Source organism: Aulonocara sp. 'chitande type north' Nkhata Bay, linkage group LG4, assembly GCF_057382095.1.
Source record: "Aulonocara sp. 'chitande type north' Nkhata Bay isolate Kocher_YH1m ecotype deep benthic linkage group LG4, A_spYH_male_GT1.1, whole genome shotgun sequence".
Lineage (NCBI taxonomy): Eukaryota > Metazoa > Chordata > Actinopteri > Cichliformes > Cichlidae > Aulonocara > Aulonocara sp. 'chitande type north' Nkhata Bay.
The window spans coordinates 25844104-25862627 of NC_141347.1; the positions used below are offsets into that span (position 1 = coordinate 25844104).

Genomic DNA, 18524 nt, shown 5'->3' on the forward strand with positions numbered 1-18524 from the left:
ACTAGTAATAAGAAAAAACTTTGAGTGCACAAACTGAATAGAAAAGCACCATTACTAACCATTCAACAGTGTCCCAGGTTAGAAGGGTGGTAGTGGTTTAAAGGAGCTTCATGATTACACAGCACAAAGAGCGCTTACTTTTACTTTTCCAAAGCATCGTTTTCCCAAAGGTTTTTTTGTTTTGTTCTTTTTGTCACACTGCACAATGGTACAATTTGTCTTTTAATTCAGTGAAATATTGGTGTTGTCATAGATCTTAAAAAAAAAACAGAACAGTTCGGCAATTTAAGTTTCATAGTTTGGTTAAGAAAGTTTTATGGTTTGTTGTTGTTGTTGTTTTTAAACCATGTAATAATTTTTATTTATATAGCACCCCACAACTACAATTTAAAAAGAACATGGAAATGTTCCAGTTTCCACTGTTCTGCATTTCAGGTGCTCTCCAACCGTGGACACAAAATTAAAGGCCCAACTTCTTCTCCATTGTTTCCTTTAATATGTTCTTCTTGATCTAGAAAAATATTTCATTTCATATTAATTATGTGTTATGAGTATATAAATACATGGCGGAAACAGATGGCATGTTGGTGTGAACGTTTCCTACCTTTCCAGAGACCGTGAGAGGGTAGCTGTCCACAAATAACACATAGTGTGGGATCTTGAAGTGAGAAATCTAAAAGCAAGAGGGGGCAAGCTACAGTCATGCTTCAATTTAAAGTGGTTACAGGTGCTAGCAGTCTTATGTTTTATCTCTTCCTACCTGGCCTTTGCAGAAAGCTCTTATCTCTTCCGCACTGGAACTCTGACCCTCCTCCAGCTTGATGCAAGCACAAACTTGCTCACCCAGCCGCTCATCTTTCACTCCAACCACCTGAAAGCACGGGAAGGAAGAGTTACAGTTTATACCGAACACTACAGCTGATTAATGCGTATTCTCAGAGGCTGCTTATTGCTTACAACAACCAAAATAGTATTTTTAAGCTCTATACCCACACAGAGACACTACTTAGTACTCATATGCTGCCCCCAAGTGGTTTAATCTTACCTGCACTTCCTTTACTTTGGGATGCTTGTAGAGAAATTGCTCTATCTCAACTGGATAGATGTTCTCTCCTCCTCGAATGATCATATCCTTTATGCGTCCTTCAATGGAGCAGTATCCCAGACTGTTCAGACTGGCTGTGTCACTGTACAGACAACAACTACACTTCCCACACTGCCCTCTACTCAACAATTGTGTATCTAGGGACATATGTGAAACTCCACCTTACCCAGTCCTGTACCAGCGGTCTTGGGAGATCACCTCTCTGGTTTTCTCTGGCTCATCCCAGTACCCATGCATCACACAGCTGCCTCTGATCAGCAGCTCACCTGAGGCCCCAAGAGGGACAATCTCCCCAGTAGTGGGGTCCACCAATTTAGCCTAAGGTTAAGGCATGCAAAAATACCACGTGTCACTGTGTTAGAGGGATGTGTAGATGAAGGTTTGTGTGGGAAAGAAATTATACCTCAGTGTGACCCAGGATGCATCCTACGGTGTTAATCTTCAGCTTCTCGTTGTCCTCTGGAAACCCAAGAAATGTAACAGGACTATTTTCAGTTGTTCCATAGCATAACTGGGGGAAAAATGATTTGCATATGTTGCTATGTGCTGGTACGTGCTTCTCCGGTAAGTTTTAGTGTTATCTGAAGAGGTATCATCTCACTGTTATCTCCTTCATATTCATGTCTGTTGTCAGTCTTCTCACAATCTCTGGAGGGCACGGAGAACCTCCCATGATCCCTAAAAATGCAGTAGCAAATATGAAGGGTAGACATGACACCAATTTTAACCCATTAAATGTGGTGTCATGTCTTTTGGTCTCTCACCAGCTTCAACTGAAGACAAATCATATTTTTGTAAATCTTGGCTTAGCAGATCAGTGAACATGGTGGGGGTACCGTACACAAAATTGCACCTGGAGTAAAAGAAAAGACATGGATGGTAATCTGTGAAAGTGCTTATTCTCGTACAGCTGGACACTTATGATAGTGAAGATGAGTGGTGCTGTACTTTTCACTTTGAATGGCCTCTAAATTGGCACAGCTGTTGTAGGCTGCGGAAGGAAAAACTAGCGTGATGCCGTGAACTGCCATGCTCATTCCTCCAAGCACGGAGCCGAAGCAGTGGTAGAATGGAACAGGCACACACACTCGCACCCGAGGCTGATGGTGAATAGAGATAAGGAAGTAATTCACTATTATTTGTGCTTTCTTCTTGTTAGTAACACGTACATGAACTTACTCTCCATCCGTAACCGACACGGAGGCCCAGGAAGTAGGCATTATTTACAATGTTGTGGTGGGAAAGCACAGCTCCTTTTGGGTTCCCAGTCGTACCCTTATACAAATGAGCAATTTGTACAACAATGAGCAGAATGATTATTAGATCGTTTTCAATGCTCTAATTGTTGTTACAGGTCAATATGATACATGTGTGCCCTGGAAAAAGTTGAAACACTGAATGTTACTGATGTAAACTGAATGTTGATGGGGTCATCAAAGGAAAGCTTGCTCTGCAGATCCATCAGCTCTCTGTGGTGCCGACTCTCCCCTGCTTGCATCACATCATCTACGTGGAGCATCCCTGGCTGCCTGCTGTCGGTCACAATCACCATTTCCAAGTATGGCAACCTAAAAAAAACCATGACCATATCTTTGTCTCAAATCCTAAACAGCTTCAACTTCAACACTATCATTTTTTTAAAAGTGATATGTTATAAAAAGATTTCATAGTCCCTTAATATCAGCAGAGGAGGGATATTTGAATCTGACTAACCTGGAGCTTTTAAATTTGCCTCCTGGTGTTGTGCCAATCTCTGGGCAAATCTCCCTCAGCATCTCACAAAATCTCTGGGTTTTAAAGCTGGTTGGACATACCACTGCCTTACACTGGACCTAGATGCAACAAATCTGTTTAAATACATTCAAATTTCTTTACGCTTGAATAATCCAGTAAATTATCAGTAACCAATGGAAGTACAGCATAGAAATTGTAAGCAGGCTAAACATTTCTATTCAATTTCAGGCTATTGTCCCAATAGGGCCAACTGACTGTACCTTTAGTATAGTGAACTCCACTTCCTTTACCTGATAGGCTGGGTTCAAGGGCACCTGCAAAGATAACAGTTCAAAGACAAAAGTTTTATCCATGCAAAGCTTCACTGTCTTTTTTCAAAAGACTACAGAAATCATACCATATCATTCAAATCAATTTATTTAATAACAGTTGCCTCAAGATGCTTTATATTGTAGGTAGACCCTACAATAATGCATACAGAGAAAAACCCAACAATCATATGACCCCCTATGAGCGAGCAGGTTGGCGACAGTAGGAAGGAAAAACTCCCTCACACGAGAGAAGGAAGACAGGATAAAAGACATGCTGTGGAAGAGAGCCAGAGATTAATAACAAGTATGATTTAATGCAGAGAGGTCTGTTAACACATAGTGAGTGAGAAAGGTGTCTGATTATGCACATTATACTATAGGTGATGATGACAGATTACTTTTGAGCTGGTGAGCATAAAATTGTGAGATTACATAACAGCTCCTCTATGCAACTGTCAGGTTCAATGTCCTTGTCACTTACATTTGACTGTGTTTGATAACACAAGCTACGGTGCTGTAAAAGCTGTTTCAAGGGCATGTACACAGCTCCTGTACTAACCAGTATGATTCCAGCCTTGGCTGAAGCAAACTGGAAAAGGATCCACTGATATGTGTTTGGCCCCCAGACTCCCAGTCGATCACCTCGCTTCAGCCCCAGAGCAAGAAGGCCTGCAGCAGCCTTGTCAACCTGCACAAAAATAAAATGACAAAAAAAAAAAATACACACAACACTTTCAAAAGTTAAAAATGATTAACAGGGTTCTGTGGTAAAAAGCAGCAAACTTAAATAAGCTTCTTCTGTCTTTTCTTTTTGTTTTTAAGTCTCTTTCTGATGTCAGTAAGATGGGCTTTTTAACACAGCTAATCTTATTTTTTAATTTCTTCAAAAGACAAACTACAGATGGTGCACAGAGAGTCACTATCAAACCAGGTTAATACTTTCCAGGAACCACATTTTATGTCCATGCTTTTCTTAAAATGATGTAATCGGGTTTAACAATCAACCAGATTCTTATGCAAAGTCATCACTGACAGTAAAGGTCCTACATCTTGGATCTTAATGGGAAAAGCCCATATTAATATGATTAAAACGTCAGATTCAACCACTAAAACAACAACTAAATACATATAAATAACATGTAAGGGTTGTCAAATGCATGAAAAAGCAAAAGCTAAATGGATGAAATCACGTACGTCTTGTTGAAACTGTGCAAACGTTTTTCGGATGCCATCCTGCACAAAGATCACAGCTTCCCGTTCAGGCCAGCGTTGGGCAGTTGCATCCAGACTCTGGCTCACAGTCAGGGGGAGTAGTGAGAAAGAGGAGGTGCCGTGGACATAGCTGGTGGTCAGTGATGGGTTTTGAGGAGGACTGTCCACGTGAAGAGCCCTGATATAGAACACAGGGTTCGGAGATCAGATGGTACGACCTGTGAGTTTAGTGCATTTTTAGTGATATTATTGCCGATAATACCCAACTGGAATCCACAGGTCGTAATTGTCATTAATGAGGAGATTGTTGCAAAGGCTCACCTTTTAGCACATTCACTTCACCAGATGCACCTTGTTTCTTTTCCTCACCTTTGATTGGGTGTGGTGCTTGGCCTTAATTGCACTCACCTGTCACTCGTTATATAAGGACTGCACTCACCTGCCCCTCACTCTGTCTTCACTCCCACAAGGGGCGGCAGCTGAGGTGAGTTTCTCGTTGAGTCCTGAGTTCATGTATCATTTTGAGTTACTTAAATCATACTTTGTCCTTTTTAGAGATAGCAGTCCATGTGTGTCTTTCCTTCCTTTACCCATTATTCAATAAAACGACAAAACCTGTAAATGATTGACTGCTTATTCTCATTCTAATCAGATGAGCCCATGATGACTACTTAAACCCTGAACCTTCCTTCCTCCAAAACACGGTCCTCCGAGCCGGAGTAGTGTTAACGTCATGGATACACAGCAGCCATTGACTGAAGATTTGAGACGTTCCGGTCGTGAAAGGCAACCTCCTGCCCACCTGCAGCAGTATGACGTTCAGTATCCCGGAAGTAGAAGTGCTAGATGTGATACAGAGAGTCAAACAGAATGCCAGCATAGTGACACAGACACACATGGGCTGCAGGATCCTGACGGGCAGTCAGAAAGTCAACCAGAGACATCCCCTGCTCCTTTACCCACAAATCAAGATGAGGTGATGAGGGAACTCCTGATGACAATGAGGGAGATTAGGCAATTTATGATTCAATTATCTCCTCCCCATTCCTCCAGATCTTCAATTCACACTGTTTCATCTGATGAAAGCAAATCCTCTGTATGCCGTTTACAAGCCATTCCCCAAACGCATCATGAGCAGTTCCCAGTGATTGATCCAGCAACATGTCAATCACCCTCTCAGCCCCCCCAGGTTAGCTGTCACTCTGGTGCAGTTCTGGCTGCTAGCCCTCCTTTCCCTAATTCAACAATATTAGATGCTGCAGTTCCTTCAAGTGGTTTGCCTAGACCAGTTTTTCCTACACCTGATGAGACTCCTTTTAATTTCCTGGCCACACCACTGCAAGGTCCCCACCAGATTTCATGTGTTCAACCTGCTGTTCCTCTAGACGAAGACCCCGCTCAACCTCTCGTTTGCATTCCAGAACCAAGGCAGCACCCTCCTGTAAAGCAGCAACCAGCTACATCTGATTGTTTGCATGCACAAAACCCTTCGGTACCCATTACTGCTAGTTCTAGTCACCCTGTTAGCACTAGAACATGTGTATAAGCTTGAGGGTCCTTCTTTCCCAGACCTTACTGGGAAGATGAAATCCAGTATAGGCTGTTACGAATGGCCCTTACTAACCTGCTTGACCCTCATGAGACAAAGCATTTCAAATATCATGTCCTTCTCGATCATCTGAAAGTAGACAAAGCTAAACGGTTAGCTATTTCCTTTTCCTATGCTCCTGACCCATACACCCAAATACACCCATCAAAGCTCTTGATGAGCATTATGGGCAACCAAGACAGCTAGCATTGAAAGAGCTACGGAATATACTGGAGCTTCCTCCTATCAGAGCAGGTGATGGTCGGACTCTGGATAACTTTGCTCTTCGTGTGCAAGCTTTAGTTGGTTTGCTTAGCACTATGGGTGATCAAGGACGGACAGAACTAAATTGTGGCTCCCATGTCGATCGCCTACTTGAAAAGTTGCCCGCAGAGCATTCCAGTTGCTTCAAACGGCACATTTACAAGGAACAAGGAGATGATGTATGACTTACCTTTGTTCTCATCCTGGTTGCAAATGGAATGAAAGTGTCAACCAAGAAAGGACAGTCCTGTTTCATCCTTTAACCAGCCACGACCTGCCCATAAGTACACCTCTCCACTCACAACAATATTACATGGGACAAATGCATCCGATCCTGTACAGGCAGCACAACCCATCATAATGATTAAGGCAAGATGTGCATATTGCTGCTCACCTGAACACCACATTAGCAAGTGCCCCAAGTTCATTAACAAGACAAAAGATGAGAAAATACACTGGATAAAGAGAAACAAATGGTGCTGGCATTGTGCTAGAACTTATCACACTGCGAGGTGTGATCTGAGGAAAGCATGTGCCACCTGCATGGAAAGACATCTACAGATCCTATGTGAGGTGAATCAGAGACCTAGAACTGGAACTAATCCTGTAGTGAGGACACTGTACTTTGATAGACCTAGCGATTGTACTAGTGTACTATTAAAGGTTGTGAAAGTGCTCCTGCATAATGGCAAAAGAACCCTGGAAACATATGCAATACTTGATGATGGCTCCCAACGTACCATGCTTCTGACATCTGCAGCTCAGCATCTCCACCTAACTGGGAAAGCTGAGAAGCTCATCACTCAGAACTGTCCATCAAGAAGTTGAAACTATTCAAGGTTCTTCTGTAAGTTTCCAGATTTCTCCCATCGCACATCCAGAGAAAACTTACACAATTAATGCCTTCGCTACAAGTCACTTAGCACTTTCAGACCACACCTACCCCGTATCCTCTCTTCAACGGAGATACAAGCGTCTTCAAGGTATCCCATTAACCTTTATTAACAAAGCAGCTCCACTACTGCTCATAGGCTCTGATCATACCCACCTTATTAGCCTATTGCACCAGTTAGACATGGACCATTTGGATCTCCTGCAGCAGTCAAAACCTGCTTAGGATGGACACTCCAAGGTCCAATCACAGACTTCCAACCCCAGAGCAGTTCCACGCATGCCCAATGTTTGTTCACATCTTCCAGTTCAGGAGAACCGCTCCAGCACATCCTTGTGTCCGCTGATGGCTCTGAATTCATTCAGCCACCTCATACTCTACCATCAGCAGTACCTACGTCGTCACCAGCAGTGCCACTATCACCAGTTCCACTGCCTGTGGCTGCCATTCCGCCAGTGGTCAGGGCGCTGCCTGCTCCTGCATCACCTGGTCCTGCCTCTGCCAAGCCCCGTACATTGCCCCCAGCGCCTGCAAAACTGCCCGACGGTCTGCAGGTCTGGGCCTGCCACTGCATCCCACGTGGTTGGCATTTGGATCTGCTTTGCCGCCACCGCTGGCTACATGGTCGGCCCCCTGAACTGTCTGGCCTGCGTTGTGTACCTCTAGGTCGACCCCCTGAACCTATATTATAGTGATGTGTCCTGTGTGTCGAAGCTTCGAATCGTGCGTCGGGTAATCGCGGGGGCGTTTTTCTGAAGCGCGTATCGAGGCTTGCTTTGATTACGTAGGCAGTGACGTTCGAGGCCTCGCGGGCAGTCCGTACCACGTGACTGATTCAGGGACTGGTTCACCGGTTCGCGCCAGATTCGAAATAACATGGGCAGGAAAACAGCTGATTCCCCATCACACCGTGTTGTGGAATTGGATTACGTACGTGCTACATAGTTACTTGTGCATTTCTTCTTCGATGGAACCAGCAAGGAAGAGATGTTTTTTTTTTTTTTTTTTTTTTTAAATTTTGTCTCTCCTAATAAAGTATGCACACAGTAATAAATATCACAAATGATAAACACCAAAATATAAATAAACAACACTACACATCCTATAATCTGATTTCTGTCTTTTAGTTTATTAAAAAGTGAAGCACCAAACACTAGTTTGTGTCATTATCCAGATGTACATAAGGTTTACACATCATTATAATCAAAGAGCCCGCTTCACTTGAATTGTCCACTTGATGGCGCAGTAGAGCAAATGAATCATCACAATGCTTCGAACCATGAGTCGACCAATTGGATGGAAAGCTTCAGTTCATCATGAGGCTTCATCTCACCATCACTACTATATTAGACCTGTAGCATGTCTGATTCCTCTGCCCCCGCTTCGTGAAAAAGAGCATCTCTAATCCTTTGAACATATTTCTCAGTAGAAATATGGGGGCAGCTGTTGTAAAGGCTCACCTTTTAGCACATTCACTTAACCAGATGCACCTTGTTTCTTTTCCTCACCTTTGATTGGGTGTGGTGCTTGGCCTTAATTGCACTCACCTGTCACTCGTTATATAAGGACTGCACTCACCTACCGCTCACTCTTTCTTCACTCCCACAAGGGGCAGCCGCTGAGGTGAGTTTCTCTTTGAGTCGCCTGAGTTCATGTATCATTTTGAGTCACTTAAATCATACTTTGTCCTTTTTAGAGATAGCAGTCCATGTGTCTTTCCTTCCTTTACCCATTATTCAATAAAATGACAAAACCTGTAAATGATTGACTGCTTATTCTCATTCTAATCAGATGAGCCCATGATGATGACTACTTAAACCCTGAACCTTCCTTCCTCCAAAACAGAGATTGTTTAAATATTTACCTTTAAGTCAAATAAATAAAAAATGCATTCAAACATGCACCAGTGCACAGTAATCAAGCTCAGTCTCACTGTTAAAAGCTAAGAACAATCAGGGCATAAAATGACTAATGCAATTAAAACGATCGTTTTGAAGAGCCAATGCAATGAAAAAACCTAAAAAATGATGAATCTTTATGCTGCTCAGAATTGCACATGTGCTAAAAATTAGTCACATAAACTTACCGGCACCACTGCAGTAAAGCTGCGGAGCATGATTTCCACGTGTTGCTGTATTTGAGTCCATTCACACATCTGAGATTGTGGGCACAGGATCCGAGCAGCAAGGATAAAATCTGTGTCGGCATTGGACTGACAGCTGGATCTAAGTAGAGTGAAAATACATCTAGGTTGCAAAATGCTGGGTCTTGTAAATAAATATTGCTGACTGCTGGTTTGCTCTGGATTTTATTACTTCATGTGTAATCTTTAACTTCCACTCACCCTCACTGGCTGACGTGCGTGTATATTCAGGGTTAATCATTTCCAAGTGAATGTCAGTGGTTAATTTCAGTGCATTCAGGATTGCAATCTTTGATTTCATTGATATTAAGTGTTAACTGTGTGCATGATGCACCACAGGCTCATGAAACCAAAGACAAAGTAAAAGCATATTCACCCAAATTTTGATTGTCTGCTTGTGTTCCCCTTGGAGTATTCCAGGACTACAGTGATCTTCTGATAGTCATCACTGATCACTTATCGCTCAGTCTGTCAGAAGAAATGCAGTTGTCTGATACAACAGAGCAGCCTACACTATACAACAGCGAATCTGGACAGTTTTAGGAGTGTATGTAGTCAGTATTAAATTCAAAGTTCAACATTTTTCTTTGTAACTCAGCTGTCCTCCTATCATTAACAATGTCGGCCTGTCTTGTCTGTGCAATCATTCACTGCAGTCCAGAGCAGATTATTTATTATTCACAGTTATCCACATGTTCATCTTATGTGAAATGCTACTAAGATTTTGTTTTTTGGGGTTTTTTTTGTTTTTTTTGTTTTTTAAAAACCAGCATGAGCACCTCTATAAAAGTAGAGGTTTTGGCAGTTTTCTGGTGTGGAGCATTCAGGTGTATGCTAACACAATCTCACACTCTTCCCCAGCAAATACACCCCAAGGTCAGGCAATGCAATGCTCAGTGGCACTGTAATAAAAACAAAAAAACAAACTAACAAAACAGGAGCTACATCTCAGACACTACGGGGCTCAGTTCAAATGTTAACGTCCATGACAATTAGAACAGTTAGAAAAAGACTAATTACCATGGGTTGTTTGGAAGGGTTAACAGGAAGAAGCACCTTCTCTCTGAAGAAACATGGTAGCACGGCTTATTCGATTCCCAGCTATTGGAAACTAGAGTCTTGTAGTCACTGATTCAAGTACGAACCTCTCTGTATACCAAAGTGTTCTAGAGCCAAATGTGAAGCCATTTGTCCGACACAAAGTTTGGCCATAATTTGTTTATTCTTAATAAAAAAAAATGTAACAGTTGTAAAATAAAGTTTCTCATTTTACCAGTATTTCTTCTTGTAGTGTTTTGTTTTCAGGTCTCTGAAAGATTATTAATTATTGGTTTATTTTGGCTTGAAATCAGCTAAAAATTTTACAAATTTTACTTTATTGTAAAAATTACCAGGTTTGTGGTTCATTTCATTCAGCTCTTTAGAGTAAAGCTGGAAAAATTAGTAAAGCACATTCATGCCAAATTACAGCTATTTACTTGCATTTATTATCAGAATAATTCATTTCAGCATTGAATGTTATGTTTAGTTGATTTCTATTTTTTTCTTTTTTTTTTTCTTTGTTTCATTGTACTATTTGTCCTTCGTCCCTATTCACGATCGTCACACACACCAAACAGCAGATGGCAATTTTAAGCCATGTAGGCAGTTAAACTGTTTGACCGTCTTCCGTAAATGATGGAAGTGATACAAGAGTGAATGTTATAACAGGGTCCGAATCAGCAATTGGCCTTACTTTGGAGTCAAACTCATTGGGAGGTAATTGTTCCTGGCAGGTACTGAAAGTGACCATTATCCTATAATGACAGAGATTGAGTTGATTATAGAGAAACAGGATATAAGGGGGTGAAGAAGTGGTGTTTTAATGATCCTGATTGGGATACATTTAGAATAGTTAGTGATCAAGAAATGCAAAAGATTGATATGAATGTGGGGGTGGATGAGTTAAATTATTCTATTTGTGAGGCAGTTTTAGAGGCGGCAAGCAGGGTGATAAAAAGGAAAGAAGGTAGAAGGAAGAAGACAATTGTACCTTGGTGGACGAAGAAGTGTGATAAAGTGATTAGGCTTTTGGGATATTAAAGAAGAATCACAATTTTCAGAATTTCACTGAATATAAAAGATAACAAGCTAAGGTAAAAACAACCATTAAAAATGCAAAGAGGGAATTCTGGAGGGGTTTTTGTAATTCAGTGGGGAGGGAGACAAAAATACAGAATGTTTGGTCAATGATTAGAAGGATGAATGGTATGAAAAGGGAGTATCGTTATCCAATCTTGAGGGATGGAGTAGTAACATGAGATGAGAAAAAGGCAAATGTGTTGGCAAAAACTTTTGTTAACATCCACAGTTCAGGCAATGTTAGTAAGGAAGGGCGATGAGGAAGAGAAATGACAATTACAGAGAATGGAGACTTATTGGAACTGGTAGAGGATACAGATGATTCATTAAATATTCCTTTTACAAAGACAGAACTACATCGAGTACTCTAGAAATCTAAATTATCAGCACCAGGAATAGATCAGGCATGCTATATCATGTTAAACCAACTCAGTGAGTCAGCTAAAGATCTTTTGTTAGAGTTGTATAACAGAGTTTGGGAGGGTGGAAAACTGCCACAAAGCTGGAAGGAGGCTGTGGTGGTGTCCACCCAGGAAATTTACAGGCCTATCGCTTTAACATCAAATGTCTGCAAAGTAATGGAACGAATGATAAATGAAAGATTAATATACTATACAGAAAGTAAAGGCTATATATCTAAACATCAAAGTGGGTTCCGAAGAGGGAGAAATGCAATGGATCCGGTATTGTGTTTGGAACATGAACTCAGCAGAAATAAATAAAGAGAATGTAGTTGCAGTGTTTTTTGACATAGAAAAGGCTTACAATATGATGTGGAGAGAAACTGGTGTAGCAGTAGTGGTCCCAGAGTTTATGGTGGAAATAGGGAAAAGGATTAATGATGGGCTTTGTTTGTTTGGGTTTTTTTAGGGTTTTTTGAGTGATGTTCCAGACCACACTCCATACCAGTTGGTGGCGGTAATGCACCTTTCAGTTGTTTGTCAACCGCCAATATATATGTAGAAGAAGAAGACAGTCTTCCGCTTCCTGTCGGCGGTCTGTCCCTGCGGAGTTGGTATGTACATGAAGTTCAGATTTATCAAAACAAACCTTAAAACTAATCGCCACAGTCTAATCTTGGACATCTTTTTCAAAGTTGTTCACAAAATGTTAGAAAAAATAAAACGACAGCAACGTATAAACTGTGTTTACTGCGTGCTAACCTCGGGATGCTTATGCTGCTAATGTTTAGCTACGTTTTAAGTTCATTAGACTGAAGGCACATTGCGTTAGCTGTATAACATAAGTGTGCGGATGGGACATTTTAATAAGAACAACAATAATAAATAAAAAAAACAATCTGTTAAGAAAAACAACCCTTTAATGGCTCTCACTGAGCAATATTTTACCCAGAAAGTTAAAGCAGCATCGTTATTGATTGTAAGGTGATAATCAGTATGAAAATTATCTTCAGACAACGATTACATTATTTTAATTAAAAACAAATAAATAAATATTAAAAAGCCTTCTGTCCGGTCGCGCACCTTTGTGTTTCTGTAACATAAATCACAAGCCGATATTTTCCCTATGACATCACCAATCAGCTCCACCGACTTTCGGGTTTCCCTGCATGGTGCTGTTCACCCAGTCAGTCTAACGTGGGCAGCTATATGCTCAGTGCTCATTCTCCATTTTTAGACAATGACCAGCTCAATGTGTTTTAAACATACCAGGATATTTTAAATATTCCCGAAAGCTTTCTTTGATGTGAGATCGATCATCACTGCAACTACACCATACAATTACACATACACGTATCTGCACTCAGATTGGATGTCAGCCCATGTTACGCTGTCATTGTGACAGTAAACCCGGTTAACCTGTGACACAACTACACCTGGAATGCTTTCCAAAAGTACCTCCTGTATCCTAGTCCTAATCTCTTTTCCTAAACTCTTACAAGGAAAAGTGGATAGGAGAATTTCTCAGGACTTAGGAAAAGAGAACAGCCTTACACTTGTCTCTCCTTAACGATGTGACTCAGGATGTCCGCTGTGTTGAAGATGGACTACAAAGCGGCACACTGCGTTCCAACCCTGTTGTTTTATGGGGTGATTTAAATGAGAAAAGCCTGTGAAAAAATATCCCTTATTACAAAGGCTGGCATTTTAAAGATGGAAGAACGTTTAGGGTAGAGCTGGGCGATAGAACGATAACGATATGTATCGCGATATAACTTTTACTCGATAGAGAAATTAAGCTATCGCGATAGACCTCGCCGCTCTTGTCCTCAAAAAAAAAAAAAAAAAAAAAAAGGTCAGCCAATCCAAATTAAGTAGCGCAGAGCCGAACCAATCACAGCCGCAGCGTCACGTCGCGTGACTTGTTACGTACAGCACAAGTGCCAAGCCGCACGTGTGTTTGTTTGGGAAGCAGCCAGCGGGTAATGGAGCCAGCGCATAATGGAGGACATGAGTGTGCCGACTAGAAAAATCAACCGAGCGTGACCGAAGAGAAAACAGATGATGGTTCCAATGCCGGAGAGATTGTCAAACGGAAGAGCCATAGAAGTTCCGTAGTGTGAAGGTATTTCGGCTATTTCAAGTCTGACAAAAATAGAGTAGCGTGCACTGTAAATTGTGCCGAAAGCAAGTCTGGAAATACAATAAACTGGTGCATGCGTCACACTGTGCGCCACGTTATTGTTTCGGTGAAATGAATTTCTACAATACTGTTACTGTTAATTCTACTCTCTGCAGTGTTTAAATGCTTACATATACACACAGTTACTGTCCCTCCACACTTACGACTCGGTTCTGCTTCTATGCCCCAGCTTTGTTTACTTTTTCCCCACCGAGGCTTCTAGACTTCTGATTGGCCAACATTTAGGCACGGTTAGGAATCTAGCGCAACCTGCTGCTTTGGCATGTTCATAGCAGCGTTTTCCTTCATTTCTGCCTTTATGTGTGGACGGGATTATTTTTTAAAACGAAAATGGAAAATCTCCGTTTTCAAAAATACCCGTGTACGTGTGGACGTAGCGTCATTCGGCTTTTGTCAGACTAAAGTAACTGTTAAAACTGTTTGAAAAGCTCAGCTATACAACAAGGAGAGATTGAGAATTTCCTTTTAGTTCTCAGTTTATTTGATATTGACAAAAGTTAGTCAGTTTTGTCTGTTCTTCTGTAAAACAAACTAAGATTTATTTTTAGAATTAATATTTTGTTTCTAAGTGGAATTGACAATTTAGTCTGTTTCGTTTGTCCTATTTTGAAACTTAAACGCTTTAGCGGCTGCCTTTTGTGTAGTTTGCAATATTTGCCTTTATTTATCTGAAAAAGTCTCATGTTCCTTAAGTACATCTACCCTGTTGAACTTATTATGGGAAATAAATATTTAACATTTCACTACATATCGTACTGTGTATGACTGTGTACGTGACAAATAAAAAAAAAAAATTTGAATTTGAATTTTAAATAAAAACAAGCTGCTGATTATTTCACATTTTACTTGTGAGCAACGGCACATTTAAATCTTACAAATATAGTTATTTGGCTTATATCGTGATAGATATCGTTATCGCCTGAAATGAAAAAAACATATCGTGATATGAAAAAATCTCATATCGCCCAGCTCTAGTTTAGGGTCAGATTTACTAATGTCTGCAGCAGCGCAGAGCCTTCTTTTGATGTTAAAAAGCTGCTGGATTTACTAAATGGCCTCAGTATAAGTTTGTCACCTGAAAGTTGGGAACAGAGGTATTTGTAGGAGTTTCACTTTCAGGAGAAGAATCTTTAAATGAGTCAAGCAAATGTAAATATGTTTCTTATGAAAACCAGTACAACCTTTTTATGGAATACTTTTATTTGTTTTCAGATTTTGTTTAGTGTCTTTCTGATGACTGAAGTGTTGCATTAAAAACAACCAGCACAGGAATCCAAATGTAAAGCTGAAATTGTGACAGCTTCAGTCCCTGTGTTCTGTTTAACCAACACCAGTTAATCTGAAACACCGGTCTCTGGTCTTGTTGTCCTCTTCAGCTCACACATTCCCAAACATGGCTGGGAGACGAGCTGCACTGAAGGCCATTGACTGGACGGCTTTCGCTGAGAGGGTGCCGCCCAACCAGAGGACCATGTTCAACAACCTGAAGACACGAAGTGATGCCATTGCTGCCAAGTGTGTATTCAGTCTTCAAACCCTGTTCCAGCATTTTACAAAGGCGCATTGCGCCCATAAAATAGCCTGATGTGAAGTCACCAGCATGCTCTTCTTTGCCACCCGTGTCATACATGTTTGGTATTATTTCTTAGTATTTAGTTAACTGTAATTAACTTTATTTAGACGACCTCTGCATCTGTTATTGGCATTGCATCATGAGTATGCCCAGAATACATCTGTGAAAGTGTGCAGATTTTGTCAATAGGAGCTCTTCTGTCATGTCTTGTCTGTTTACATGTCTTGTGATGACAGTAAGTTAGCTGTTGTGTGTTCACAGACTCACCTCTCTACCCGAGAAACCTCCTGCTATTGACTGGAGCTACTACAGATCTGTTGTGGCTAAAGCAGGCATGGTGGATGAGTTTGAAAAGAAGGTAAGCCTGCACTAAATGTACCGATTCAAAAGAAGTTGGCACCCACGCAACATACAAATAAACATAGAATGCAATGATTTGTAAATCTCATAAGCTCCTTTTTTTTATTCATAGTAAAACCTAGAAACGTGTTTGAAACATATCAAATATGAAAAATCTACCACTTTTAATAAAAGTCTGTTGATGGGTGAACCTCTGCCCACCTTTCCTTTTGAGATTCTGCCTATCTAAGCTGCTTTTTATATAACCAAGCATGCAACTGCCCTGTTGCCAATTAACCTAATTAGTTACAAAATGAGATGTTTTATTAGCAACAAATTGCAAATGAAATATGATTTGAATTCTGTTCTTTACATTTTACACAGTGTCCCAACATTTTTAGAATCAGTGTCGTAGTGCCTCTACGATAGCTTTAATGAAGAAATGTAAAATGTTAACGTCATATTAATATTACTGATATTTTCCAGTTACAGGCTTTTGGCAAAATAATCATGCTTTTTAATTTGCACTCATTTTTTCCAGCATTTTTTAAAGTTTAAACCAAAACAGCAGCCAGATTCACTTTAGTTACAGTTTTTCACAGGGGTTAGAAACATTTGAACCAGTGCTTAAAAATACTGGGAAAAAATTAGCAGCTGTGCTTTGTGTATTTTGCGTACTTGTGGCCTTTTTTCCAGTTACTTGAATGTATAAACCTTATATTTAATGTGTCCCACAGTTCAGTGCCCTGAAGGTCCCGGAGCCTGTAGACACTCAGACAGCAATTATAAATGCTCAGGAGGAGGAAGCGGTGAGTGCCTCTGTTTGGAGGTGGTGGATGTAAGAATGTGTGTCCCATCCTGAACATAAAGCTGAGAAGGACAAAATCCAAAGTTTAATTTTGAAAAAATAAAAAAAGTCAAGCACAACATAAACACGGATAATGAACATGCACATGAATGAGTCTTTTGTAATGTTTACTTGTCTTCCAGAACAAAACAGCCACTGCCTACATTGAAGCATCCAAGGCTCGTATCGCTCAGTATGAAAAACAGGTGAGCCTTATACTTTTCATTTGTTATTTTTGGACAACTTAAGTGACATTTAACTTTTTCAACACCATCTTTCCTTAAGCTCAAACATCAGGCTATTTTCCGCTAGCATCTACTTGACTTGACTCGGTTTTGCATTAGGTGTTAGTACCTGGCAGCAGTTTGTCAGGAGCTGGAGCAGAAACACAGGAAGCGATGACGGGATTTTCACTTGCCTCAGGGGTCCAGAAAACGTTTGCACCTGTTAGATCAGGTTAAAGTATCATAGCCACACCCGAGACAACAGGTGACTGCTGGAAAAAGTGCACTGGGGCGCACAGCGTTAACATCACAGAATTAATTAGCAGAAAAGGCAGTTTGGAGCTCCACCTGTTTGAGGTGAAGGGCAGTCTTCAGATACTCTGTAATCATTATAGCATTTATCCAAGTTGCAATGGCAGCCTCCGCTCCCCCCTCAACACTTATACTCCCAGAAGTACAAGTATATGTATATATACACACGTATACATAATAATGTATACGTATATATACACGTATACATAATAATGTATACGTGTCTCCACCAACTCTGACAGCCACAGTTTAATTTCAGGCTGGCACACATTCAGAGACAGAGGAATATTAAATAAATTGGCAGTCCAGAACACAGTCACAGTCAGTGATAATAATGATAATAATAATGATGTATACTTTATTGATCCCCGTGGGGAAATTACTTGTTTTTTTTCTCTGCATTTGGCCCATTCACTCAGTGAAGCAGTGGGCAGCCACTGAGCAGGCGCCCGGAGAGCAGTGTGTAGGGACAGTACCTTGCTCAGGGGTACCTCAGAATAGCCGTTCAGTGGATTCGAACCCCCAACCTTCCGATCATGGGGCAACCACTTTACTCTGTATTTATCAGATTCAGGTGGATATTCAGTAGCACCCAGTGCTTCTGAATATTGGGTGTTCATGGAAAACTGGCAGCACATTTTATTCTGAAGGAGAAAAAAGTCGGCTGAGACATTTCCACTTAAGGCCTAGTAGGGTTTATTAAAGCCATGTTTTGTTTTTTTTCTTTTTTCTGATCATCTTTTCTTCCTTTCCCAGCTGGAAAAATTCAAGAACATGATCCCATTTGACCAGATGACGATTGAAGACCTGAATGACACATTCCCAGAAACAAAGCTGGACAAAGAAAAGCATCCTTATTGGCCACACAAGCCCATTGCTGATCTGTAAATTCACCACACTATTTATATTCCATATGCTGAGGAAAGATCGGTCTATAAGTCTGTACATCAACTTCTCAAGAAATGAAAGCATCGTGTGTTTTATTTCTTTGTAATTTGGCGTAATTAAATCCTGAAATCGTGGCTCCTCTGTCTTGTTTTTTTGTGGTCATCAAATAGCGTCAAAGTTCATCAGTGTTCACAGACCCATTATAAACAACCTCTCAGATCCCTCGCAGGCAAACAACTGTTATTTTATTACAGGATTTCTTCCCAGGCGTCATGAACTCAACTTGATACCTTTAACTGTTTTCTTTCTAAATTTGGTATGAAATATCGCCCGGCTCTCACTGAAAACTCGACCCTTGTGGATACAC

General features: G+C 40.8%; 2 protein-coding genes across 5 annotated transcripts; one reads left to right on the forward strand and one right to left on the reverse strand.

Annotated features, from left to right (window-relative positions):
- Positions 1-209: 209 nt before the first annotated feature.
- On the reverse strand, positions 210-9403 carry LOC147332724 (medium-chain acyl-CoA ligase ACSF2, mitochondrial-like). 4 transcript variants are annotated; one of them, XM_086289401.1, is made up of 16 exons: positions 9193-9401; positions 4345-4540; positions 3710-3838; positions 3100-3153; positions 2819-2937; positions 2511-2673; positions 2285-2380; positions 2054-2205; positions 1870-1958; positions 1707-1783; positions 1509-1616; positions 1272-1423; positions 1046-1187; positions 761-871; positions 605-673; positions 210-511 (listed from the first exon to the last, which is right to left on the reverse strand). In XM_086289401.1, the coding sequence occupies exons 1-16, from the start codon at positions 9312-9314 to the stop codon at positions 461-463; spliced, it is 1830 nt and encodes a 609-aa protein (XP_086145527.1). In that variant the 5' UTR covers positions 9315-9401; the 3' UTR covers positions 210-460. The 4 variants fall into 4 exon arrangements, with proteins under 4 accessions (XP_086145527.1, XP_086145531.1, XP_086145528.1 ...); XM_086289405.1 differs by lacking the exon at positions 9193-9401 and adding an exon at positions 7271-9158 and having other exon boundaries at positions 4345-4549; XM_086289402.1 differs by lacking the exon at positions 9193-9401 and adding an exon at positions 7263-7429.
- A 2841-nt stretch (positions 9404-12244) lies between these two features.
- On the forward strand, positions 12245-18291 carry atp5pd (ATP synthase peripheral stalk subunit d). The gene is made up of 6 exons (XM_086289406.1): positions 12245-12385; positions 15351-15489; positions 15809-15905; positions 16624-16695; positions 16877-16939; positions 18026-18291. Exons 2-6 carry the CDS (start codon positions 15368-15370, stop codon positions 18155-18157), a joined length of 486 nt encoding a protein of 161 aa, XP_086145532.1. The 5' UTR covers positions 12245-12385; positions 15351-15367; the 3' UTR covers positions 18158-18291.
- The last annotated feature ends 233 nt before the right edge of the window (positions 18292-18524 follow it).

Bases quoted from the DNA above. Each gene is read 5' to 3' on its own strand.
- LOC147332724 (XM_086289405.1), bottom strand. From the start codon at position 7,467: ATGAATTCAGAGCCATCAGCGGACACAAGGATGTGCTGGAGCGGTTCT. The intron at 2,938-3,099 runs GTACAGTCAGTT...TGTTGCATCTAG, and splicing joins TGGAGTTCACTATACTAAAG to GTCCAGTGTAAGGCAGTGGT. The intron at 2,206-2,284 runs GTAAGTTCATGT...ATTCACCATCAG, and splicing joins GTGTCGGTTACGGATGGAGA to CCTCGGGTGCGAGTGTGTGT.
- atp5pd (XM_086289406.1), top strand. From the start codon at position 15,368: ATGGCTGGGAGACGAGCTGCACTGAAGGCCATTGACTGGACGGCTTTC. The intron at 16,696-16,876 runs GTGAGTGCCTCT...CTTGTCTTCCAG, and splicing joins ATGCTCAGGAGGAGGAAGCG to AACAAAACAGCCACTGCCTA. The intron at 16,940-18,025 runs GTGAGCCTTATA...TTCCTTTCCCAG, and splicing joins TCGCTCAGTATGAAAAACAG to CTGGAAAAATTCAAGAACAT.